The sequence below is a fragment of the Oncorhynchus nerka genome, linkage group LG10 (genome assembly GCF_034236695.1).
Source record: "Oncorhynchus nerka isolate Pitt River linkage group LG10, Oner_Uvic_2.0, whole genome shotgun sequence".
Lineage (NCBI taxonomy): Eukaryota > Metazoa > Chordata > Actinopteri > Salmoniformes > Salmonidae > Oncorhynchus > Oncorhynchus nerka.
In genome coordinates, this window is record NC_088405.1 from 41,274,922 (window position 1) to 41,302,195 (window position 27,274).

Consider the following 27,274-nt stretch of genomic DNA (forward strand, 5'->3'; position numbering starts at 1 on the left):
TTTCGGACTGGGGTGCGCTCACACACCCCTCGGGAGACATTTGTTTATGTGTGCGTGTGTTCTGTGTGTGAATGTTCAGACACGTTGCCAATGACTTTATTACATTTGCAGTAGAGGGAGAAGAAGCCCTAAAAAGGGAATGATCTCTTCAGTCAGGGTCGGAGTTAAGCATTAACCTCTCTTTACACTACCAATACAACCCTGGCCTGTGCCTGGTGTGTGTGTGTGTGTGTGTGTGTGTGTGTGTGTGTGTGTGTGTGTGTGTGTGTGTGTGTGTGTGTGTGTGTGTGTGAGGAGACCGTAAGATCTCTTGTCCATTAAAGAGCTTCAAAGCTCAAAGGCCTGCTGAGTCACGTCCTGCGATTATCTCGGTGTATGTGAGCAAATTGTATCTGCGGAGTGTGTTTGTGTGTTCTGCTGTTGACGGAGTGGAGCAATTCAGAAGACTCAACCAATAGTGTCCCATCTTCTGATTGGAGGGGAACCTCTGGAGCGTGTGCTTGTTTTCTACTTTTGTTGAAGCAGAAAGGCCAGAGAGACTAGCCTTGATCGGAGCTGAGCCTGTGGAGTGTGAGGAGTGTGTGTGTTATTGTCCTGTCGTGTCTTCCTGACCAGAGCTGACTCCGGGGACACAATGACGGCTGAAGCTCTGGAGAAGTACTGTGGATCCATCTTCTGGGTGAGTAGAACTACCAGAGAAAAATGCTCTCATAACCTTGCTTTCAAGCTAGTAGTGGTGCCAACCGAAGATGAAAAGACTCTTGGTAGCGCAGCGAAAGTTTGCTTCAAAAAAATCCATTGTCCTAAAAATATTTAATTATCTTTAAATCTTAAATAACTCCCAGTTAACCTTCAGAGAACCTACGGGGATGATTGTTTTGTCTGTATCAGGAGGACATTGGCCTCTGTTTGTTTAGTACTGTAGGTTACTAAAACATTTTCAAAGCCATTTGGTGGGTTACTGCATTTTTTTTTTTTTACCTAACCAAACATTTATGTAAAGACCACATTTAAAGTTATTCCAAGATGAATCTCAAGATGAATCGCAGAGTATTTTCAAGACATTGATAAGTTCATTTGAGCCTTCTTGTATTTTTTCACTCTAAAAGCATGATCTATTTTTGATTATAAAGGATTCTAATGTGAGGTTAGCTCTTTAATGTGCTCTTTAGTGTATCCTTTAGTAATTGTGGCTTTTGTCGTAACAGTTTTCTTTATTTAGATCACGCTAATGTTCTTATCTCACCATGGACATGGTCAGGGCAGGGAGAGAGCTCATTGAGTGAAAACGTGACTGGGTTGTTATGACACTGTTGTCATCTTGACTCAGCTCTTTAGACTTGGTACATGCTATTGCTAGTAATTCAGAGTGCAGTCTCTTTCTCTCACCATAAATCATTTAGCGATAAATAGCGATTAATTATTTGAAGTAGTACCAGAAAGTACCCATTGATACCACACTTAAAAGTACTACCACTGAACACAAATATAAACACAACACGCAGCAATTTCAAAGGTTTTACTGAGTTACAGTTCATATAAGGCCATCAGTCAATTGAAATAAATAAATATGCCCTAATCTATGGATTTCACATGACTGGGGATACAGATATGCATCTGTTGGTCACAGGTAAATAAAAAAAGGGCGTGGATCAGAAAACCAGTCAGTATCTAGTTTCACCACCATTTGCCTCATGCGGCGCGACACACCTCCTTTGCATAGAGTTGATCAGGCTGTTGATTGTGGCCTATGGAATGTTGTCCCACTCTTCAATGGTTGTGCGAAGTTTCTGGATATTAGCGGGAACTGGAACACGCTGTCGTACACGTCGATTCAGAGCATCCCAAACATGCTCAATGGGTGACATGTCTGGTGAGTACGCAGGCCATGGAAGAACTGAGACATTTTCAGCTTCCAGCTATTGTGTACAGATCCTTGCGACATGGGGCCGTGCATTATCATGCTGAAACATGAGGTGATGGAGGTGGATGAATGTCACGACAATGGGCCTCAGGATCTCGTCACAGTATCTCTGTACATTCAAATTGGCATCAATAAAATCCAATTGTGTTCGTTATCCGTAGCTTATGCCTGCCCTTACCGTAACCCCACCGCTCTGTTCACAACGTTGACATCAGCAAACTGCTAGCCCAAACGATGCCATAGTTGAAACCGGGATGAAGAGCACACTTCTCCAGCGTGCCAGTGGCCATCGAAGGTGAGCATTTGCCCACTGAAGTCGGTTATGACCCCGAACTGCAGTCAGGTCAAGACCTAGGTGAGGACGACGAGCACGCGGATGAGCTTTCCTGCGACTGTATCTGACAGGTTGTGCATAAATTATTTGGTTGTGCAAACCCACAGTATCATCAGCTGTCTGGGTGGCTGGTTCCAGATGATCCCGCAGGTGTAGAAGCCAGATGTGAAAGTCCTGGGCTGGCGTGGTTACACGTGGTCTGCGTTTCTGAGGCCGGTTGGACGTACTGCCAAATTCTACAATTTACAATTACATTGTTTACAAACAGTGGGGTAAAATAAGCTTATATTTTGGGTTCTGATGGGGTTAGACAGTTGAACTAAGCTCATGAGGCCTTTATAAGTTACATTCTTTAAGAATCAATGGCTATATATAATTAATTTGAAAGTTTAAAACATTTAATCAGTTTGTGTGTGTGTCGAGCTGTGCGTCGAGCTGTCTGACACTATGACCTGCTCTGGACCATATCTGGAGTTATTAAACCAGAGAGGCTTGTGGGAATCTTACAGCTCATCTTATCGTGCGCGCGCGTTCTGCTTTTCCTCTTCCTCCACCCTCCACTGTTCCTCTGCCTTCATCTTCAACAGCATGGAGTCAGTGGCACTCAGATCCCAGTTCTGTAAAGTGGCAACCACAGCCTCTTCAGAAGCCACCTGGAACATGTCCACAAACACATAAGCCCAAACATGGCTTGTAAAAACACAATTACACAGCCACCCTCTGTATCTGTCTCTCTCACTCACTCACACACACACACACACACACACACACACACACACACACACACACACACACACACACACACACACACACACACACACACACACACACACACACACACACACACACACACACACACACACACACATTCCCTCCAGGTGGGGTTCATGCCTCTTTGGCCTTCATATTTAATGACCTATGAGTCATATTTGATTAAATTGATCATCAGGGAGTTGGAGGGAAGGCTTAGTGCTTTTGGGTCAGTACATAGGTGAGTTTGGACCTGTGTGTGTGTGTGCGTATTTGTGCGTGTGTGTGTCTGCATGCATACAAGCGTGTGTGTGTGAGACACTATGAAAAATGTGTGTTTCTCTCTGTTAGAACTCGTCGTTCCTGCAGCGTGAGGACCCAGACCTGCCAGTGTGTGTGGAGCAGACCGTGTTGGTGTGGGCTCCGCTGGGCTTCCTGTGGCTTTGTGCCCCCTGGCACATAGCAGTGCTCTGCAGGAAGGCCACCCCCACTAAACACCTGTCCAAATTATACCTCTGTAAACAGGTAAACAAAGCCCCTGTCCACGATATGCCCCGCTGGGCAACATTTGGCACATTTTTTATTTTTATTTCACCTTTATTTAACCAGGTAGGCTAGTTGAGAACAAGTTCTCATTTGCAACTGCGACCTGGCCAAGATAAAGCATAGCAGTGTGAACAGACAACACAGAGTTACACATGGAGTAAACAATTAACAAGTCAATAACACAGTAGAAAAAAAAATGGGCAGTCTATATACAATGTGTGCAAAAGGCATGAGGAGGTAGGCAAATAATACAATTTTGCAGATTAACACTGGAGTGATAAATGATCAGATGGTCATGTACAGGTAGAGATATTGGTGTGCAAAAGAGCAGAAAAGTAATTTTTATTTTATTTTTTAAAACAGTATAAAAACAGTATGGGAATGAGGTAGGTGAAAATGGGTGGGCTATTTACCAATAGACTATGTACAGCTGCAGCGATCGGTTAGCTGCTCGGATAGCTGATGTTTGAAGTTGGTGAGGGAGATAAAAGTCTCCAACTTCAGCGATTTTTGCAATTCGTTCCAGTCACAGGCAGCAGAGTACTGGAACGAAAGGCGGCCAAATGAGGTGTTGGCTTTAGGGATGATCAGTGAGATACACCTGCTGGAGCGCGTGCTACGGATGGGTGTTGCCATCGTGACCAGTGAACTGAGATAAGGCGGAGCTTTACCTAGCATGGACTTGTAGATGACCTGGAGCCAGTGGGTCTGGCGACGAATATGTAGCGAGGGCCAGCCGACTAGAGCATACAAGTCGCAGTGGTGGGTGGTATAAGGTGCTTTGGTGACAAAACGGATGGCACTGTGATAGACTGCATCCAGTTTGCTGAGTAGAGTGTTGGAAGCCATTTTGTAGATGACATCGCCGAAGTCGAGGATCGGTAGGATAGTCAGTTTTACTAGGGTAAGCTTGGCGGCGTGGGTGAAGGAGGCTTTGTTGCGGAAAAGAAAGCCGACTTGATTTGATTTTCGATTGGAGATGTTTGATGTGAGTCTGGAAGGAGAGTTTGCAGTCTAGCCAGACACCTAGGTACTTATAGATGTCCACATATTCAAGGTCGGAACCATCCAGGGTGGTGATGCTAGTCGGGCATGCGGGTGCAGGCAGCGATCGGTTGAAAAGCATGCATTTGGTTTTACTTGCGTTTAAGAGCAGTTGGAGGCCACGGAAGGAGTGCTGTATGGCATTGAAGCTCGTTTGGAGGTTAGATAGGACAGTGTCCAATGACGGGCCGAAAGTATATAGAATGGTGTCGTCTGCGTAGAGGTGGATCAGGGAATCGCCCGCAGCAAGAGCAACATCATTGATATATACAGAGAAAAGAGTCGGCCCGAGAATTGAACCCTGTGGCACCCCCATTGTTATTTTCTGTTTGTAATCTCTACTTTTCTGGTCGTGAAGACATACAGTGGGGCAAAAAAGTATTTAGTCAGTCACCAATTATGCAAGTTCTCCCACTTAAAAAGATGAGAGAGGCCTGTAATTTTCATCATAGGTACACTTAAACTATGACAGAGAAAATGAGAAGAAAAAAATCCAGAAAATCACATTGTAGGATTTTTAATGAATTGATTTGCAAATTATGGTGGGAAATAAGTATTTGGTCAATAACAAAAGTTTCTCAATACTTTGTTATATACCCTTTTTTGGCAATGACAGAGGTCAAACGTTTTCTGTAAGTCTTCACAAGGTTTTCACACACTGTTGCTGGTATTTTGGCCCATTCCTCCATGCAGATTTCCTCTAGAGCAGTGATGTTTTGGGGCTGTTGCTGGGCAACTCGGACTTTCAACTCCCTCCAAAGATTTTCTATGGGGTTGAGATCTGGAGACTGGCTAGGCCACTCCAGGACCTTGAAATGCTTCTTACGTTGCCCGAGCGGTGTGTTTGGGATCATTGTCATGCTGAAAGACCCAGCCACGTTTCATCTTCAATGCCCTTGCTGATGGAAGGTTTTCACTCAAAATCTCACGATACACGGCCCCATTCATTCTTTCCTTTACACGGATCAGTCATCCTGGTCCCTTTGCAGAAAAACAGCACCAAAGCATGATGTTTCCACCCCCATACTTCACAGTAGGTATGGTGTTCTTTGGATGCAACTCAGCATTCTTTGTCCTCCAAACACAACGAGTTGAGTTTTTACCAAAAAGTTATATTTTGGTTTCATCTGACCATATGACATTCTCCCAATCTTCTTCTGGATCATCCAAATGCTCTCTAGCAAACTTCAGACGGGCCTGGACATGTACTGGCTTAAGCAGGGGGACACGTCTGGCACTGCAGGATTTGAGTCCCTGGCGGCGTAGTGTGTTACTGATGGTAGGCTTTGTTACTTTGGTCCCAGCTCTCTGCAGGTCATTCACTTGGTCCCCCCTTGTGGTTCTGGGATTTTTGCTCACTGTTCTTGTGATCATTTTGACCCCACGGGGTGAGATCTTGCGTGGAGCCCCAGATCGAGGAAGATTATCAGTGGTCTTGTACGTCTTCCATTTCCTAATAATTGCTCCCTCAGTTGATTTCTTCAAACCAAGCTGCTTACCGATTGCAGATTCAGTCTTCCCAGCCTGGTGCAGGTCTACACTTTTGTTTCTGGTGTCCTTTGACAGTTCTTTGGTCTTGGCCATAGTGGAGTTTGGAGTGTGACTGTTTGAGGTTGTGGACAGGTGTCTTTTATACCCATAACAAGTTCAAACAGGTGCCATTAATATAGGTAACGAGTGGAGGACAGAGGAACCTCTTAAAGAAGAAGTTACAGGTCTGTGAGAGCCAGAAATCTTGCTTGTTTGTAGGTGACCAAATACTTATTTTCCACCATAATTTGCAAATAAATTCATTAAAAATCCTACAATGTGATTTTCAGGATTTTTTTTCTCATTTTGTCAGTCATAGTTGAAGTGTACCTATGATGAAAATTACAGGCCTCTCTCATCCTTTTAAGTGAGAGAACTTGCACAATTGGTGGCTGACTAAATACTTTTTTGCCCCACTGTACAACCAGAGTGCAACAAACTGGTTTCTGATTACAAACCGGTAAAGGCATACAGACATTGTAAATATTTCATATTTGGGTAGTTTTTTGGTCAGATACACAGATTACAACCTGACAAAGACATACTTTTTGGGTTACTAAAAATACGTTAAGAAAACGTCCTTACTCAACCAGTATAAAACCTGACCATGATGTAATAAAAGTTGTAATGATGTCATTGCCATGACTTCATTACGACGTTGCCCCCTCAGACTTCTGTAAACAGGTTAACTCTATTCACCGTTTACAAACTCAAATTAAGCCTACTCTGGGACTTATCAGCACATTCAAGTGAGGTATTTTATTTATCTCTGTGACATTGACCCTGAATCTTTCTTCAAGCAAGTAACAGAGATTATTTCTGCATCGCTTCATCTGTCACTATCTCGCCCTCCTTCCCACCTCTCCCTCATCCCCAGATTGTGGTTGGCCTGTTGTTCCTGACCGCCATAGCAGGTCTAGCTGTGACGTTAGGAGAGGACTATGGTCCAACCAGAGACACCACTGCGACAGAGAAAAACCCTTGGGTTTTCTATGCCAACCCCATTCTGTTCGCTGTCTCATGGGTAAACCTTTTCATTGATCTATTTATGTATTAACTGAAGTTGAAAAAAATTGGGACAGACACAAACATTTTGTGTTGTTCGTACCACAGTGTATAGATGTGACAGTGTATCTAGTTTCTATTCGGTTGTGATTCGTTGTGGTTTTCCTTGTGTCTTTTTTTCCCACTGTGGCTGTTTGCTAAATAAAAGACTGTATTATTGTATTCCCCTTTAGATCCTGCTGATACTCTGTCAGGAGGGAATGAGGAGGAGAGAGGGAGCGGTGGACTCTACTACTCTGTTCCTCTTCTGGCTGATCCTGGTGGTCTGTGATGTCTTCCCCTTCCAGACCCTGCTACGAGAGGCCCTCAGAATGGTACAGAGGGAGGGAGGGAGGGCTGAAGGGAAGGAGGGAAAGGGGAAGCAATGACAGATGATTAAATTTACATTTGAGTCATTTAGCAGACACTCTTATCCAGAGTGACTTACAGCATTCACCTTAAGACAGTCAGGTCAGACAACCACATATCATAGTCATATAGTCACATTTTTCATCAATAAAGTAGTTATCAGCAAAGTCAGTGCTAGTCGGAAAAGACAAGTGGGAGTGTTTAAAATAAAATAAAATATTATATTTATGTTTACTTTAGGTGGTACATACAGTCAGGATGATTCATGTTCTCTTTCACTCTATTTGACTCCTTCTATATCAACCCTCTGAGCAAATTATAAACAAATGACTAACTTGTGTTCACTTTATATGATACAGAAAAAGATCACTTAAGTACAGCCAGGGTGTTTAATGCTCATGTTCTTTCTCTCTGGCAGTGGTCCAATCGCGTAATTTTTACCCCCTCAACCCTCGCGCTAGCCACTTTCTCTTGGAGGAATCCACATCGAAACCAAATGCAGTTTGATTCCCGTCTTAAGTGGTGGTCCAATTCACAAAAGTTACCCCCTCGGTCCTCGATTTAGCTTCAGGGAGCAATTGAACAACTTTGATCACTTATTGGGGTTGTTATGGCCCACAAGTCAATGAAAACTGTAGTCACATGTCAAACTCCGGCGGCCGCAAAGTGTCAAATTGAATCAACCTGACTTCATTAGTCGGCATGTGAGAGAACATTATTACGCTTGCATGCTAGCTAGCAAATAAATATGTATAGATTACATTCATTTTAGTGGTGGCAAATGGGAATATGATGTTCAAAGTGGCTCAGACTCATAGCAAGGAGTCTATAAAACGTAGCTAGCTATCTACCTAAACATATTTTTGGAAATTCTATAATGTATTGGAATAAATAACCAAATGATAAACCTGACAAGAGTGCTGCATTAGCTTGCTAGGTGCATAAATTGCTTGAGGTTGGTTCTTATTAGGCACAACTTCCAAGCTTTCAACTAAGTACGTTGACTATCAGATCATCATTCTCCCTCGCTTGGGCAAGGACATTTGAAGGTTCACTCAGATGTGAGGATGTAAAACATCATTCAAGGGCTGAGGGTTGAGGGCCGAGGGCTGTCTACTTCAAATAAAATGTTATTGGTCACATATACATTTTTTTTGCAGATGTTATTGCGGGTGTAGTGAAATGCTTGTGTTCCTAGCTCCAACAGTGCAGTAGTATCTAACAATTCAAAACACAATTACAGCAAAGTTGCTCAGGAGCTAGAAGTAGAGCTGCCATGCCTGTCGGCGCGTTTGGACATCAGCCTCTGACTCCTTCTCTATATGCATCCCCCCCTCTCTCTCCAGGGAGAGATCCCAGACCTCCCTCGTTTCTGTCTCTTCTACATCTCCTTCGGGCTGGAGTTGATCGCCCTCATCCTGTCTGCCTTCGCAGATGTCCCCCGGGAAGCAGAGGATCTAGTCAAAAAGGTACCTACCTACGTGCTGAACAGTTGCCAGATATTATTGTCAATTGTTTTACATTGTTTACCCATACTGACTACTCAGGTCGATATACTGGAAAAGAGCATTTCAACAACGTATATGAATAAAGTTATTCTAAAGATATTGTTTTGCCTAAGAATTGGCTCACTCTGTCTTGTTGTGTGTGTTTTAGAACCCAGAGGTTGGAGCCGCATTTCTCAGCAGAATCACTTTCAATTGGTTCAACAGGTATAGTATCGCGGATTTTCCTCACTGTCTTCAAAACATGTCTTTCAGTCTGTAAGTCTGGCTCACAAGAGATTGGGTCTGGATGTAGATCTGGATCTCAAGGGTTCTGGTCTTGGTCTGGGTCTTTATTAAGGATCTGGGTTTGACTCTCTTTTTCACTCTCTCTCCCTTCCTACCTCCTTCAGCATGGTGCTAAATGGTTTCAAGCGCCCTCTGGTCCAGAAGGACCTGTGGGAGCTAAGTGAGGCAGAGAGTACTCTCCAGATCAGTCAGCGTTTCCAGCAGACCATGCAGACAGAGCTGAAAGCAGCCAGAACCAGGCTTCAGACCAAAATGAGGAAGAGAGGGAAGGAGAAGGCAAGCAAAGGCCAGGGAGAGGGCCTCCAAAACGGGCATCAGAATAGGCTGGGGAAGCGGGTCAGCCAGGATGTGCTGATGATGGTGAGAGCAACCCACACTCGTAAAAATATTCAAACATGCACGTGCGCACACACACAAACATACACAAAATAAATAACACACAAAAAAACACGTTAAAAAACACACACAGAAAAGGGGATTTATTTAGTTTGGTCTCTCACACAGTCAATCACTTTCTATTTGGCTCATATCGTGCAAGGTGAGCAGTATCAGTATAAAACAAATGTTTTCCCCCAAACACTCCGTGACAAATACTCCAGCTTTGTGAACAATGATCAGCTTTTATACTTACTAAAAGGAGAACATTTCTAATGGCTCTATGGACTCAAGCTACCAAGGTAGAAAGATATTTATACAGAGATCTTACCTTAGACCTATTTCATTACATAAGATGGTGTGTATATGTTAATTTCAATAAATGTTCTTATATTAATATTTTATACCACAAACATTTATTTATTTTCACTACTTTCCAGCTCTGAATAGGGTTGGCACGTGCATTGTATAATCATGTAACTGACAATTATGGACAATGGCCGTGATTTTTATTTTATTTTAGTCTGCCATAACCGTTTAAATAGGCTGAGTTACCTGAATACCTCAACTTTCTCTGAAACAGTACTGATTGATCTATTTCACTGTACTAGGAGGAAAAATGGGATAAAAAGGAGAAGAAGAAGGAGGAGAAGAAGAAGAAGAAGAAAGAAGAGAAGGAGGACTACCCCAAGTCGTGGCTCATCCCCACCATCGCTACCACATTTAAAGGGGTCCTGTGGGAATCAGCTATCTTCAAGCTCATAACGGACCTGCTATCCTTTGCCAGTCCACAGATCCTCAAGTGAGTCAACCAGTTATAGGCCTATGGACTTTGGCCGTGTCCGAAAACCCGTACTTGCGTTCTAAATAGTAGGGATTTTGGGTGTGCGAAAATAGAATGTTTTATAGTAAATTTAGAAAAAGTAGTATTAAAATAGAACACCACCAACTGGTAGTGGTCTCGAAAGAGGTGCCAGTTTAGATATAGGTACAACTGTCCTGGCGTCTCAGTTATAAGGCTTGGTAATGACCAGTAGGAGACAGATATACAGAATACACGTTTATTGCCACACTTAAGACAGGCACACACAGCAAACAGGAAGTAGGAGGGAACCCAGTGGAAGTGGTTTCCTGTCATAGGACAGAAATAGAGAGTGTGTATTATTACACACATGAACCCCAACAAAGTCCATTTACATGGTAATTCATGCACTAACACACAGTTAGGAAGTCCAGAGTGGAGGACTGTCCACCTGGTGTGTTGGTGGGGAGCCCATGAGTTTAAAGAACTTGGGGTCAGCCTGGAGCTGTGGTCAGCCTTGTAGTTCTCTTACCCCAGGTGGGCCTCTGATTGGCTGACAAGGTCAGGTGACAAAAAGCAGAAATATTCATAAAATTAATTACTAACCTTTGATGACCTTCATCAGATGACAGTCATAGGACTTCATGTTACACAATACATGTATGTTTTGTTCGATAAAGTTCATATTTATATCCAAAAATCTCAGTTTACATTGGCGCGTTATGTTCAGTAATGTTTTGCTTCCAAAACATCCGGTGATTTTGCAGAGAGCCACATCAATTTACAGAAGTACTCATCATAAATGTTGATGAAAATACAAGTGTTATGCATGGAATTAAAGATATACTTCTCCTTAATGCAACCACTGTGTCAGATTTCAAAAAAGCTTTACGGAAAAAGCACACCATGTAAGTACAGCGCTCAGGCACCGAAACAACCCATACAGATACCCACCATGTGGTGGAGTCAACAGAAGTCAGAAATAGCATTATAAATATTCACTTACCTTTGATGATCTTCATCGGACTGCACTTCCAGCAATCCCAGTTCCACAATAAATGTTTGTTTTGTTCGATAAAGTCCATCATTTACGTTCAAATACCTCCTTTTTGTTTGCGCGTTTAGTTCACAAATCCAAATTCATGAGGCGCAGGCACAATTAGACCAGACGAAAAGTCAAAAAAGTTATATTACAGTTCGTAGAAACATGTCAAACGATGTATAGAATCAATCTTTTGGATGTTTTTATCATAAATCTTCAATAATGTTTCAACCGGACAATTCCTTTGTCTTTAGAAATGAAAAGGAACGCAGCTAGCTCTCACTTCCGCGCGCATGATTTAGCTCATGGCATTCTGCCAGACCCCTGACTCAAACAGCTCTTATTCGCTCCCTCTTCACAGTAGAAGCCTGAAACAAGGTTCTAAAGACTGTTGACATCTAGTGTAAGCCCTAGGAAGTGCAATCGGACTAAATTTACACTGTATCTTGGATAGGCAAAGACTTGAAAACCTACAAACCTCAGATTTCCCACTTCCTGGATGGATTTTGTCTCAGGTTTTTCCCTGCCAAATGAGTTATGTTATACTCACAGACATCATTCAAACAGTTGTATAAACTTCAGAGTGTTTTCTATACAAATCTACTAATTATATGCATATTCTAGCTTTTGGGCCTGAATAGCAGGCAGTTTACTCTGGGCACCTTTTTATCCAAGCTACTCAATACTGCCTCACAGTCCCAAAGAAGTTAACTCATTAGTAACTTGAGGCACCACGGGAAAACTTATTTAACAAGTTACTATCTCCCGAATTAACCTCTTATAAGATATGTACATATCTATAGATAACAGTCAGTTATTCATTTATTATTACCTCATCAGTCTCATTCTGAACGTCGTTGACCTCATAAATCTTCACAAACCCTAACCTAAGTGATGATTCAGCGATACACAAATTGGCTTACCTTTTTATTTATTAACTAACTAAATAATCACACAGAAATACATAAACACACACACAGTATAGATTATTGATTACTATCATAATGCAATGAAATACAGTCCCTAGTGGACTAACCCAGTATGATGGCTTGTTACACAATGGAAAAGGGGGTAGGGACAGAAAGAGCGGGAAAGACAAAGAGAGTGGGCTTATCCTAACAACATTTGGAAACTATGCTCACCGTAAATATGAATATTTAGCACCCTAACAACCGCTCATTCGGATTTAGAAATGCAACATATATTTATGATAGTCTTTCTCTCTCGTCTCTCTGTTGAAACCACTCGTCCGTCTATTGCGAGTAGTTCGAGGGATGCAAGACACAATGTCCTTTGTAGTTGTAGGCTTATTTTGTTTTGGAGTGTTCGTTAGAATGGATATCAGATGTACCACACGGTGGTGAGATGGAAATGTTCTTTCCCTCTCGTCTTCGGTCGAGTTTCCTAGACTACAGCACTTAAACAGCTGCAGACTGTGACTGTTCCGGTGTAGTCTTCATCTTCTTCACTCGTCGAGAGTTTCAGAGGGTCTTACCATTTTCTGGTCCTTTTAAACCATTTGTTACGTATTCAGCTCGCGCTGCACGTAGACTGGTCTCAATGGTTGATTATTCAGTGTACAGCTAGGACCACTTTACACACCGGCAGCAACCAAGCATGTTTTGGTCTAATGTAAATTTGGTTAAGAGTTCTTTTTTAAGCTTGGGTAAAAAGGGGACGTTCCATCAAGTTGACACGAAGTCTGTGCTCACATGGGTGTGGTTACTGACTTGGCAAAATTTTATATGAAAAACAATTATCTGATTTAGAAGTCTAAAATCACATTTTATCTTCACAAAAGTATTCTTATACTTAGTCATTTATTTCATACAACAGTCTCATGCAAACTAGAATGTGTACATCTTCAGAGTTACAGTTATCTTGTTTTACCATCCTTAAAGATGAACTTCTTGTTTCAACCGGACAATAACGTTGTCAATATAAAAGGTAAACAAGAAAGGCACTCTCTCGGGATTGTGCATGAAAAAGCTCTGTGACACATGTGTATCCACTCATTCAGACTGGTCTTACTCCCTCATTTATCAGAATGCAAGCCTGAAACAATTTCTAAAGACGGTTGACAGTGGAAGGCATAGGAAGGCATAGGAACTGCAATTTGAGGCCTAAGTCAATGGATACTGTAATGGCATTGAATAGAAAACTACAAAACCCCCCAAAAACTACTTCCGGAATGGATTTTTCTCAGGTTTTCGCCTGCCAAATCAGTTCTGTTATACTCAGACACTATTTTAACAGTTTTGGAAACTTTAGAGTGTTTTCTACCAGTTATATGCATATCATATATTCTGGGCCCGAATAGTAGGCTGTTTAATTTGGGCATGCTTTTCATCCAAAATTCCGAATGCTGCCCCCTACCCTAGAGAAGTTAATGACATCACAAAATAAGAAATGATATGACATGATTATTGTTTCATCCCCACCAACCATTTCCCACATTCTTTATGTTAGAAATATTGTTCAATTATCCACTTTTGGAGGTTGGAGTTTTGGCAAAGTCTCTCTCTACACACATCAAATTACTTTCTCAATACTGCAGAGCCAAATAGAGAGTTTCTGCCAGGTATTTATGATCTAGTTGTTAAGTCACAAAATCGGGACAACTCCCCCAGGAGAGAGTGAGAGTTTGGCTATCGGTCAGCCATTGGCCTAGCTGATGGGTCCTTTTGATCCTCACCCAGGAGAGAGAGTCATGACATTTTTGAGGAATAAAATTGTCTTTTCAAACCCGTGTGTATTTTTCTGAAACAGTAAATAAAAGGACGTTTCAGATTTTTGCTAAATTCCTTCGATGAAAAATGACTTATTTGGTAGTGTTCTTTATGATGTTTTTGAAGGAGAGGTCATAGTCAAGTGTTACACCAAGGTCTTTGACAGATTGTTTTGCTACAATAATAGAGACGCATATTTTAACAATGGAATTTGATAGTACGCTTGTTGTGGAAATTCTTACACAGCGACACTCAAAAGTCCAACCAACTCAATGCACCATAGTACACATGTCAATCAGGAGCTCTCCATGTGCAGTCCCAGCAGTTGTCTTACATACAACTATACACAGACAAGTTATATTTGCATGATTTAGCATAATGAATTAATCATTACCGTTTTGTTTCATTCATGTGACCGACCAATACCTCACAAGGCTTTTTCTCTCTAAGCTGAGACCTTGAAACTGAGATATCTTTCATTCTCAAAACAAGGTCTGGGTGTAGTGCCAGATTGCAGCTACTGAAAAGTGAGAATTCGTTCACTTGCATGAACACAGAAATTGGTTATTAGAACAGCACATGGATAGAACACATAAATTAGTTATGTGAGAAAAGCACGTATGAAATTTCCATCACATACTGCCATGTTTTTTGGGGCCGAATATTATCATTGCTTTTTAAAATGAATTTATAAGAAGCAAGTTTGCAGTCATCCACTCTTTTATGTCTGCAATACAGACCTCTTAGTGAGATATCTGTGTTGTCCGCACATCTCATTGACAGACAAAGCTGAGTATCATCAGCATAGCAATTCAAATAAATGTTGTGTTTACGAATTATATCTCCTAAGGATAGCATATACAATGAAAACAAGAACGGTCCCAAAACCGACCCTTGAGAGACTCAAAATTTGACACGAGTAAAGGACGAGGATTCATTGTCTAAATGAATGAATTGGAGTCTGTCTGACAGGTAAGAGCGAAACATTTGTCTCTAGCTGTCTGAGAAGAATATGATGGTCAATAGTATAAAATGCTCCGCTTAAATCGAGAAGCATGAGTATAGAGCTGGGGCCATTATCGGAATCAAGTAGTAAGTATTTTGTGACTTTTATAAGCGTGGTTTAAGTGCTGTGTTGACGTCTAAAACCAGACTGATAGGACTCAAGGACGGATATTTAGAACATCTGTAAGCTGCTGGACAACTGATTTTTTACATTTGATATTAGATAGGAAGGGTAGGTTTGAAATAGGTCTGCAACTTTTCAAAGCCTCAATAGAGGCTTAATTACAACCATTTTGAAAGTGTTCGGAGGACAGGGATGAGTTTATGATGTTCAGGAAAGTGGTTACAGGAACTGGAAATAGCTCTTTAAGTAGCTTAGTGGGAATGGGTTCTAATGAGCAAGTGGACAGTTTGGAGGACACAACAATTTTAGACAGTCCACCTAGTGTGATTGGCCTAAAATATTCCAGAGTAGCTAAGGTGGCATGGTGCTTGTGTATTATGGGCGTGTCAAATACATATGAGTGGTTAATTGGTAAGGCAGCAGTTTAAGTTATTATTTAAAAGAAATCTCTAATCAACTCAAACTTGTCTGTAAAGAAAGTAATGTAATCAGAGCTAATATATTGTAAAGGGTAGGTAGTATTTATAGCACTATGGCTTTTGGTAATTTCAGTAACTGTATTGAATACAAATTTGGATTATACTTATTTTCATCATTGAGATCGGATGACTTGTTTAAACCTCTAGCTTGGTCTTACTGTCACGGGCATCGTAAGAAGTGGACCAAGGTGCAGCGTGGTGAGTGTACATATTCCTTTTTATTAGAATGTTGCAAAAAAAAAAACAATAACAAAATGACCGTGAAGCTTAACAGGGCTATGATGCCTCTAACAAAGTTAACTACCCACACTGAAAAGAGGGAAAAAGGGCTACCTAAGTATAATTCCCAATCAGAGACAACGATAGACAGCTGTCGCTGATTGAGAACCATACCCGGTCAAAACATAGAAATAAAGAAACAGAAAAAAAATGTAGAAAGCCCACCCCACATCACACCCTGACCTAACCAAATAGAGAAATAAAACGGCTCTCTAAGGTCAGGACGTGACACTTACACCAAATGCGTTCTAGTTTCCTAGTGGCCTCTTTAAGGGTTCTAGTAACTTCAGTGTACCAGGGGATAGTTCTTTTAGGTTATATTTCTTTGTTCAAAGTGATGCAACAGAGTCTAGGATATTTCTAAGGACAACATTGAATCCATCTGTGAAATCAGTAATAGAGATTTGATCTAGAATAATTGTTAAAATATATGACAAGGAAGCGGGAATCTGGCAGGATAACGCATACCTTTTTAGCTGTTTCAGTATTTAAGTGGCGACTCGATTTATAGTGCCTTCAGAAAGTATCCATACCACTTGACTTATTCCACATTTTGTTGTGTTATAGCCTGAATTCAAAATGTATTAAATATTTTTTTCTCTCACCCATCTAGACACAATACCACATAATGACAAAGTGAAAACATGTTTGTAAAGTTTTTGGCAAATTTATTGAAAATTAAATACAGACATATCTCATTTACATACTGTAAGTATTCACACCCCTGAATCAATAAAAGTTAGAATCACCGTTGGCAGCAATTAAAACTGCCATTATTATTTTAAAAATTATTCAAGCTCTGTCAAATTGGTTGTTGATCATTGCTAGACAACCATTTTCATGTCTTGCCATAGATTTTCAAACAGACTCGAAGGTCGAGACCGAGTCTACGTCTCTCACATGGAGAGGCAGACCATTCCATAAAAATGTAGCTGTATAGGAGAAATCGCTGCCTCCAACTGTTTGCTTACAAATTCTAAGGACAATAAGGAGGCCTGTGTCTTGTTACCTTAGCGTAAGTGTAGTTATATACAGCATGACCAAATCGGAAAGATAGGTAGGAGCAAGCCCATGTAATGCTTTGTAGGTCAGCAGTAAAACCTTGAAATCAGCCCTAGCATTAACAGGAAGCCAATGTAGAGAGGCTAGCACTGGAGTAATATGATCAAATCCTAGTCAGGATTCTAGCAGCCTTGTTTTGAACTAACTGAAGTTGATTTAGTGCTTTATCCAAGTAGCCGGAAAGTAGAGCATTGCAGTAGTCTAACCCTGAAGTGACAAATGCATGGATTAGCTTTTCTGCATAATTTTTGGACAAAAAGTTTTAGATTTTTGCAATGTTATGAAAATGGAAAAAAGCTGTCCTTGAAATATTCTTGACATGTTAGTCAAAAGAGAGATAAGGGTCCAGAGTAACGCCGAGGTCATTCACAGTTTTATTTGAGACTGTACAACCATCAATATTAATTGTCAGATCCAAAAGCAGATCTCTTTGTTTCTTGGGACCAAGAACTAGTATCTCTGTTTAGTCCGAGTTTAAAAGTTAAACATTTGCCACCACCCACTTCCTTATGCCTGAAACACAAGCTTCCAGGGTAGGCAATTTTGGGGCTTCACCAAGTTTCATATACAGATGTGTGTCGTCCGCATAGTAGTGAAAGTTGACACTGTGTTTCCGAATGACATCCCCAAGAGGTAAAATATATTGTGAAAGCAATAGTGGTCCTAAAACGGAAGCCGAAGCTTACAATTGATTTGTCAGAGGACAAACCATCCATAGAGACAAACTGATAACTTTCCGACAGATAAGATCTAAACCAGGCAAGAATTTGTCCGTGTAGACCAATTAGGGTTTCTAATCTCTCCAAAAGAATGTGGTGATCGATGGTATCAAAAGTAGCACTAAGGTCTACGAGCATGAAGACAGATGCAGAGCCTTGGTCTGAAGCCACTAAAAGGTAATTTACCACCTTCACGAGTGCAGTCTCAGTGCTCTGATGGGGTCTAAAACCAGACTGAAGCGTTTCGTATACATTTTTTTGTCTTCAGGAAGGCAGTGAGTTGCTGCGCAACAGCTTTAAAAACATTTTTTGAGAGGAATGGGAGTTTCAATATAGGCTGATCGTTTTTTAAATTTTCTGGGTCAAGGTTTGGCTTTTTTAGGAGAGGCTTTATTACTGTCTCTCTTAGTGATGTTTGGTACACATCCGGTGGATAAGGAGCCATTTATTATGTTCAACATAGGAGGGCCAAGCACAGGAAGTAACTCTTTCAGTAGTTTAGTTGAAATAGGCTCCAGTATGCGTCTTGACAGTTTAGAGGCCATGCCTCTTTTCATGAATGTGTCAAGAGATACAGGATTAAAAAACTGAGTGTCTCCAATGATCCTAGGTCCTGGAGCGTAATTTCCGTTCCAATTTTCTGGAAGCTTGCTTCAGGGCTCTGGTATTTTCTGTATACCAGTGATAACATTTCTTGTGACTAATGTTTTTTGTTTTTAGGGGTGTGACTGCATCTAGGGTATTATGCAAGGTTACATTTCGATCCTCAACTTAGGTGGTTAACGATTTAGATCCACAATATTTATTAGACGGGCAAAACTAGATCCACGTTATGACTGTGGCTCTCATGCCCTGATCTGATTCACCTGTCTTGGTAACTGTCTCTACCCACCTCCAGGTGTCTCCTGTTTTCCCAATTAGTCCCCAGTGTATTTACACCTGTGTTTCCTGTCTCTCTGTTCCAGTTCGTCGTGTTTTGCCAAGTCAACCAGCGTTTCTCCTAGCTCCTATTCTTCCCAGTCTCTGTTTTTTTCTTAGTCCTCCTGGTTTTGACCCTTGCCTGTCCTGACGCCGAATCCGCCCGTCTGACCACTCTTCCTGTCCTGACCCCGAGCCTGCCTGTCCCCTTGTCCTGTTTGGACTCTGACCTGGTTTATGAACTCCCGCCTGTCCCCGACCAGCCTTTTGCCTATCCTGTTGGTGGTGTAAAAGATATTGGAGCTCAACCATCTGCCTCCTGTGTCTGCATTTGGGTCTCGCCTTGTGCCCTTATAGTGGCAACGAGTAGGTCCGGAGACATGTTAGACAAAACCTACTAAGTCGATGATGGCTCCGAAAGCCTTTTGGAGTGGGTCTGTGGACTTTTCCATGTGAATATTAAAGTCACCAAAAATGTTAATATTATCTGCCATGAATACAACGTCCAATAGCAATTCCGGGAACTCAGTGAGGAACGCTGGCCCAGGAGGCCTGTAAACAGTAGCTATACAAGGGATTGAGTAGGCTGCATAGATTTCATGACTAGAAAATCAAAAGATGCATTCATTTTTTTTTCTAAATTGAAATTTGCTGTCATAAATGTTAGCAACAACTGCGCCTTTGTGGGATGCGTGGGGGATATGGTCACTAGTGTAACCCGGAGGAGATGGCCTCATTTAACACAGTAAATTCATAAGGCTTGAGCCATGATTCAGTCAGGCCAATCACATCAAGATGCCTTGGAAGTGAGGGATCTAACATAAAGTAACCCTATTTTTCAATAATGACAGGAATGGAGGAGGTCTTTATAACAGTGAGATTGCTAAGGTGAACACCGCCATATTTTGTTTTGTTCAACCTAGATTGAGGCACAGACACGGTCTCAATGGGCATATCTGAGCTGACTACATTGACTGTGCTTGTGGCAGACTCCACTAAGCTGTCAGGCTGGCTAACATGTATTATGAAATATGTTGTAAAATGTATTTTAATGTTTAAAAAGGGTGTTATAATGTGTATTACTGCCTTAATTCTTGCTGAACCTCAGGAAGAGTAATGGGGATGCATAATAAATACAAATACAAATACCTTGCCTAAACTAGGCCAGTACAGGATGTCTGTAAATAGGGATCCTTTTTGCAAAACAGTTAACGCTCATTAAATTGCAAGTGTTTGCCAAATTAACACTTCTCTCTTGCAATTAAGCCAGGCGAACGATACACGTTTTAGCCCGATCTACCAGCTCCCAATCACCTTCCCAGCGCATTTTTCCAAATCAGAATAAATCAGAGCAAACCCTGAGTAAAACGTAATGCCGCAGACCGTAAAGTGTAAGCACATAGGTATTTACAGAGAGTCCTGATCGTTTTCAAACCTGTTGAATATATTCTGGCTCAAATCAGCCATTATTGACCAAATGTGAACAGTGCTCAGAGCAGATGCGAGGCATGTCCCACCGTCAGCCAAAACTATAGTTTGTTAACAAGAAATTTGTGGAGTAGTTGAAAAAACAGTTTTAATGACTACAACCTAAGTGTATGTAAACTTCTGACTTCAACTGTATATATACACACAGTATATATACATACATAAACATTCATACATATACACATATATACATACATACACATACATATACATATACACATACATATACACATTTCTTTTAGAATATACCTTTATTGTTCCCTGCAAACCCTACCACACTTCCCCCAAACGGAGAAAACTAATAAACAATAACACTTTAGCTTCTACCTTCAGTTTATACATATTATACACATTTTACAGACACAATCTATTTTACAATAGTTATTTTTTGTTTGTTTTTAGTCCTTCCTCTATTTCTGATGTCCATCCAGTTTGATTTCCATTTGAAACTGTGCTATTTCACAACATTTCTGAACCTATATACATTTTACAAACCCCGTATGTTTTACATTGGTTATCTTGTTATTAGTCCCACCCTTCGGCTCCATTCAACCCCTCCCATCTATCTCTTAACACAATCCAATTTGGATTTCTATTGGCCATACATTTTTCAACTGTGCTGTGATGCTTCACAAAAGTACTGAACCCCTCTATTCTCATAGCTTCTATAGATTGTAAATTAAAGATAAACATTTTGGCTAAAATAATTATTATATTATTGATTGATTGACTATGGCTTTCAAATCACCCAGTATTGCTATCTGCAGCGTTAGTTCTAGGTAAATGTTGCAATTCTTCAGCCATTCCTGGACTTGTGACCAAAAACGAGCTACATATGGACAGTACCAAAATAAATGATCTAATGACTCTGCCCCCTCACAGCAAAATCTGCAGAGCTGGGAAGATAGTATCCGCCATATATATAACAGTGTTTTGGTTGCAAGAATTTTGTATAATCATTTAAATAATCTGGAATCTGGCGTTGTTTTGCATGTCAATTCATAATCTATGTACCATGGAATTGGTACATCGAAAATCCTTTCCCAACTATTTAGCAATTTATATGGCACAGCTGTCAATTTTTTAGTCCTTAAATGAAATTGGTATATGATTTTATTTATCACAATTTTCTTTAACCGTCTTTAATGCAGGGCCGACATACAAGTTCCTTACTTTCTTTCCTCCCCTTCTTACTTGCCTCTTCCATTTTTGTGGTAATGCTGCAATTAGTTGCTTGTACTTTTGGGTAGAGCAGACATTTCCATATGTCTGTGTTAGCTGCATGTATGACATAACTCCACCAGTCCTATTTATGATATAATTTACAAAAATTAAACATGTTTTAAACATTTTATAGATTTTTAAAATATTTTTTTTATAAATTCGTATATTTGAGTTTAACCACAATATTTGTTGTATTATTTGTTCTGTCTTTTCAGGTGGATTAAATTGAAATTGCAACCAACTTTCTTAGGCTTGTTTAAATAATAACGATATTTTGGGGATTATTTTGTTTTCAAATAACTGAAAGTTAGCAGTTGTAATCTGAATAAAGGGAAAAAGAACATTCTTGAACATGGGGTGAGACATTCTTACTAATTTGCTGGAGAACCATTTCGGATTTAAGAATCATTTTTGTATGACTGATGCCTTTAGTGAGAGGTCTAATGCATTTCTGCCCTCCGAATTCATATTCGGTATATATATAGGCCCTTTTAATTTTATATGACTTGCCATTCCAAATAACATTTTATATTTTTTGTTGATATAATTTAAAAAGCAGGTCACTAGGTGTAGGCGAAACCATAAGCAAATAGGTCAACTGTGATATGACTAAAGAGTTAACCAGGGGTGATTTTTCCACAAATAGACATTTTCCTTTCCATGGTAGCAAGATCTTATCTATATGTTTGCTAACTTTCTATGAAAATGTATTGGAGTGAGAACATTTCTTTCTTTTGGGATTTGTATACCGAGTATGTCTTTAAATATATATATATTTCACCTTTATTTAACCAGATAAACTAGTTGAGAGCAAGTTCTCATTTACAAATGCGACCTGGCCAAGATAAAGCAAAGCAGTGCGACAGAAACAACAACACAGAGTTACACATGGAATAAACAAGCATACAGTCAATAACACAATAGAAAAAAAGTCTATATACAGTATGTGCAAATGGCATGAGGAGGTAAAGCAATAAATAGGCCATAGTAGCAAAGTAATGGCAATTTAGCAGATTAACACTCGAGTGATAGATGAGCAGATGATGGTGTGTAAGTAGTGATACTGGTGTGCAAAAGAGCAGCAAAGTAAATAAAAACAATATGGGGATGAGGTAGGTAGATTGGGTGGGCTATTTACAGATGGACTATGTACAGCTGCAGCGATCGGTTAGCTGCTCAGATAGCTGATGTTTAAAGTTAGTGAGGGAAATGTAAGTCTCCAGCTTCAGCAATTTTTGCAATTCGTTCCAGTCACTGGCAGCAAAGAACTGGAAGGAAAGGCGGACATAGAGGTGTTGGCTTTGGGCATGACCAGTGAGATATACCTGCAGGAGCGCGTGCTAGGATGGGTGTTGTTATCTTGACCAGTAAGCTGAGAAAATGCGGAGCTTTACCTAGCATAGACTTATAGATGACCTAGAGCCAGTGGGTCTGGCGACGAATATGTAGCAAGGGCCAGCCGACTAGAGCATACAGGTCACAGTGGTGGGTGGTATAAGGCGCTTTGGTAACAAAACGGATGGCACTGTGATAGACTACATCCAGTTTGCTGAGTAGAGTATTGGAAGCTATTTTGTAGATGACATCGCCGAAGTCGAGGATCGGTAGGATACTCAGTTTTACTAGGGCAAGTTTGGTGGCGTGAGTGAAGGAGGCTTTGTTGCGAAATAGAAAGCCGATTCTAGATTTGAGTTTGGATTGGAGATGTTTGATATGAGTCTGGAAGGAGAGTTTACAGTCTAGCCAGACACCTAGATATTTGTAGTTGTCCACGTATTTTAGGTCAGAAGAGTAGTGATGCTAGTCGGGTGGGCGGGTGCGGGCAGCGAACGGTTGAAAAGCATGCATTTGGTTTTGCTAGCGTTTAAAAGCAGTTGGAGGCCACGGAAGGAGTTTTGTATGGCATTGAAGCTTGTTTGGAGGTTAGTTAACACAGTGTCCAAAGAAGGGCCAGTATACAGAATGGTGTCGTCTGCGTAGAGGTTGATCAGGGAATCACCCACAGCAAGAGCAACATCGTTGATATTTACAGAGAAAAGAGTAGGCCCGAGAATTGAACCCTGTGGTACCCCCATAGAGACTGCCAGAGGTCCGGACAACAGGCTCTCCGATTTGACACACTGAACCCTGTCTGCGAATTAGTTGGTGAACCAGGCGAGGCAGTCATTTGAGAAACCAAGGCTATTGAATCTGCCGATAAGAATACGGCGATTGACAGAGTCGAAAGCCTTGGCCAGGTCGATGAAGACAGCTGCATAGTACTGTCTTTTATCAATGGCGGTTATAATATCGTTTAGTACCTTGAGCGTGGCTTAGGTGCACCCATGACCAGCTCGGAAACCGGATTGCACAGCATAGAAGGTACGGAGGGATTTGAAATGGTCAGTGATCTGTTAATTACCTTGGCTTTCAAAGACTTTAGAAATGCAGGGCAGGATGGATATAGGTCTATAACAGTTTGGGTCTAGAGTGTCACCCCCTTTGAAGAGGGGGATGACCACGGCAGCTTTCCAATCTTTAGGGTCTATGTCCCCGTCAGGCCATTTTATTGGTAAATTACATGGTAATGTAAAAGTTGATTTTTTTTTGTGATCCAATACGTAATATAGTACACTAATAATCATTTTAATCCAGAGAGGTTAGCTTAAGTTTCTAGATCCTCTATGAGGCTGTGGAGGATTTCTAATTGTGATTTTAAAAGAAAACATTACATTTAACATTTACATTTAAGTCATTTAGCAGACGCTCTTATCCAGAGCGACTTACAAATTGGTGCGTTCACCTTAAGACATCCAGTGGAACAGCCACTTTACAATAGTGCATCTAAATCTTTTAAGGGGGTGAGAAGGATTACTTTATCCTATCCTAGGTATTCCTGAAAGAGGTGGGGTTTCAGGTGTCTCCGGAAGGTGGTGATGGACTCCGCTGTCCTGGCGTTGTGAGGGAGTTTGTTCCACCATTGGGGGGCCAGAGCAGCGAACAGTTTTGACTGGGCTGAGCGGGAACTGTACTTCCTCAGTGGTAGGGAGGCGAGCAGGCCAGAGGTGGATGAACGCAGTGCCCTTGTTTGGGTGTAGGGCCTGATCAGAGCCTGGAGGTACTGAGGTGCCGTTCCCCTCACAGCTCCGTAGGCAAGCACCATGGTCTTGTAGCGGATGCGAGCTTCAACTGGAAGCCAGTGGAGAGAGCGGAGGAGCGGGGTGACGTGAGAGAACTTGGGAAGGTTGAACACCAGACGGGCTGCGGCGTTCTGGATGAGTTGTAGGGGTTTAATGGCACAGGCAGGGAACCCAGCCAACAGCGAGTTGCAGTAATCCAGACGGGAGATGACAAGTGCCTGGATTAGGACCTGCGCCGCTTCCTGTGTGAGGCAGGGTCGTACTCTGCGGATGTTGTAGAGCATGAACCTACAGGAACGGGCCACCGCCTTGATGTTAGTTGAGAACGACAGGGTGTTGTCCAGGATCACGCCAAGGTTCTTAGCGCTCTGGGAGGAGGACACAGTGGAGTTGTCAACCGTGATGGCGAGATCATGGAACGGGCAGTCCTTCCCGGGAGGAAGAGCAGCTCCGTCTTGCCGAGGTTCAGCTTGAGGTGGTGATCCGTCATCCACACTGATATGTCTGCCAGACATGCAGAGATGCGATTCGCCACCTGGTCATCAGAAGGGGAAAAGGAGAAGATTAATTGTGTGTCGTCTGCATAGCAATGATAGGAGAGACCATGTGAGGTTATGACAGAGCCAAGTGACTTGGTGTATAGCGAGAATAGGAGAGGGCCTAGAACAGAGCCCTGAGGGACACCAGTGGTGAGAGCACGTGGTGAGGAGACGGATTCTCGCCACGCCACCTGGTAGGAGCGACCTGTCAGGTAGGACGCAATCCAAGCGTGGGCCGCGCCGGAGATGCCCAACTCGGAGAGGGTGGAGAGGAGGATCTGATGGTTCACAGTATCGAAGGCAGCCGATAGGTCTAGAAGGATGAGAGCAGAGGAGAGAGAGTTAGCTTTAGCAGTGCGGAGGGCCTCCGTGATACAGAGAAGAGCAGTCTCTGTTGAATGACTAGTCTTGAAACCTGACTGATTTGGATCAAGAAGGTCATTCTGAGAGAGATAGCGGGAGAGCTGGCCAAGGACGGCACGTTCAAGGGTTTTGGAGAGAAAAGAAAGAAGGGATACTGGTCTGTAGTTGTTAACATCGGAGGGATCGAGTGTAGGTTTTTTCAGAAGGGGTGCAACTCTCGCTCTCTTGAAGACGGAAGGGACGTAGCCAGCGGTCAGGGATGAGTTGATGAGCGAGGTGAGGTAAGGGAGAAGGTCTCCGGAAATGGTCTGGAGAAGAGAGGAGGGGATAGGGTCAAGCGGGCAGGTTGTTGGAAAAAAATCCAAAAAATTAAGCTTCGGTTAGTGGATGTAGGAGACTGAAACGAAAACATATTCTTAAAGTACTTTACTTCCTCTTTCAAAATATAATTTGGTGAATGATGCGTGACTCCATCATTAGTAACAAGTTTCCCCCAAAAATCTTTGGTAGCATTTCTATATTGAAGATTGAAAAATTATTTTGTGCATTTTTCTCCATATTCCATCCAGTTCGCTTTATTTTTACACAGGATCTTTCTTGAATAAGTTCCTCCATTTATTTTGGTTTTTCCTCTAACTTATTCTGTTCCTCTATTGCACAGTTTTTATGACTCTCTAACTGTACTGTTAGTCCTTCAATTTCCTTTGTTAATATGGTCTCTTTTGATCTAAATTGCTTTTGTTTTATAGATGTGTACTGAATTGCATGGCCTCTAAAAGCACACTTAAAAGTGTCCCATACAATAAGGGGATCTGCTGTACCTATGTTATGTCGGAAAAAGTCAGTTATAAATGATTCTGTCCTAGTTATAAACAAGTTATCATCCAGTAGGCTTTGATAAAATGTCCAATATCCTCGCCCACGTAGAAATTCTGTAAGAGTAATATATATGCCAATTATGTAATGATCCGACCGCATTCTGTCCCCTTTCAACACTTTTTTTCACTTTTGGTGCCAGAGAGAATGACGTGTCTAGTTTTATTAGACACGTTTAAAAGATTGACATCAATCTTTTAAACTTGACTAATAAAATTGAAACATTTTTATGGTGAGTGAGCATTGCGCTGGTTCGTGTCCACGAGATGGTAATCAAACATTTTTATAGAAGTAAATCAGTCAATCAATCAAATGTATTGATAAAGCCCTTCTTACATCAGCTAATTTCACGAAGTGCTGTACAGAAACCCAGCCTAAAACCCCAAACAGCAAGCAATGCAGGTGTAGAAGCACAGTGGCTAGGAAAAACTCCCTAGAAAGGCCAGAACCTAGGAAGAAACCTAGAGAGGAACCAGGCTATGAGGGGTGGCCAGTCCTCTTCTGGCTGTGCCGGGTGGAGATTATAACAGAACATGGCCAAGATGTTCAAATGTTAATAGATGACCAGCAGGGTCAAATAATAATAATCACAGTGGTTGTCGAGGGTGCAACAGGTCAGCACCTCAGGAGTAAATGTCAGAGCATCTCTACCGCTCCTGCTGTCTCTAGAGAGTTAAAAACAGCAGGTCTGGGACAGGTACCACGTCCGGTGAACAGGTCAGGGTTCCATAGCCGCAGGCAGAACAGTTGAAACTTGAGCAGCAGCATGGTGAGGTGTACTGGGGACAGCAAGGAGT

At 41.6% G+C, this 27,274-nt stretch overlaps 1 protein-coding gene across 1 annotated transcript in view; it reads left to right on the forward strand.

Moving 5' to 3' along the window:
- Window positions 1–276: 276 nt before the first annotated feature.
- The window catches only part of abcc2 (ATP-binding cassette, sub-family C (CFTR/MRP), member 2), a 75,557-nt gene continuing 48,559 nt past the window's right edge, over window positions 277–27,274 (forward strand). Inside the window, 8 exon segments of the mRNA XM_029669923.2 lie at window positions 277–679; window positions 3,360–3,533; window positions 7,006–7,152; window positions 7,367–7,507; window positions 8,888–9,010; window positions 9,198–9,253; window positions 9,439–9,694; window positions 10,321–10,511. Coding sequence (XP_029525783.2) covers window positions 635–679; window positions 3,360–3,533; window positions 7,006–7,152; window positions 7,367–7,507; window positions 8,888–9,010; window positions 9,198–9,253; window positions 9,439–9,694; window positions 10,321–10,511 — 1,133 coding nt within the window. The 5' untranslated portion in view covers window positions 277–634.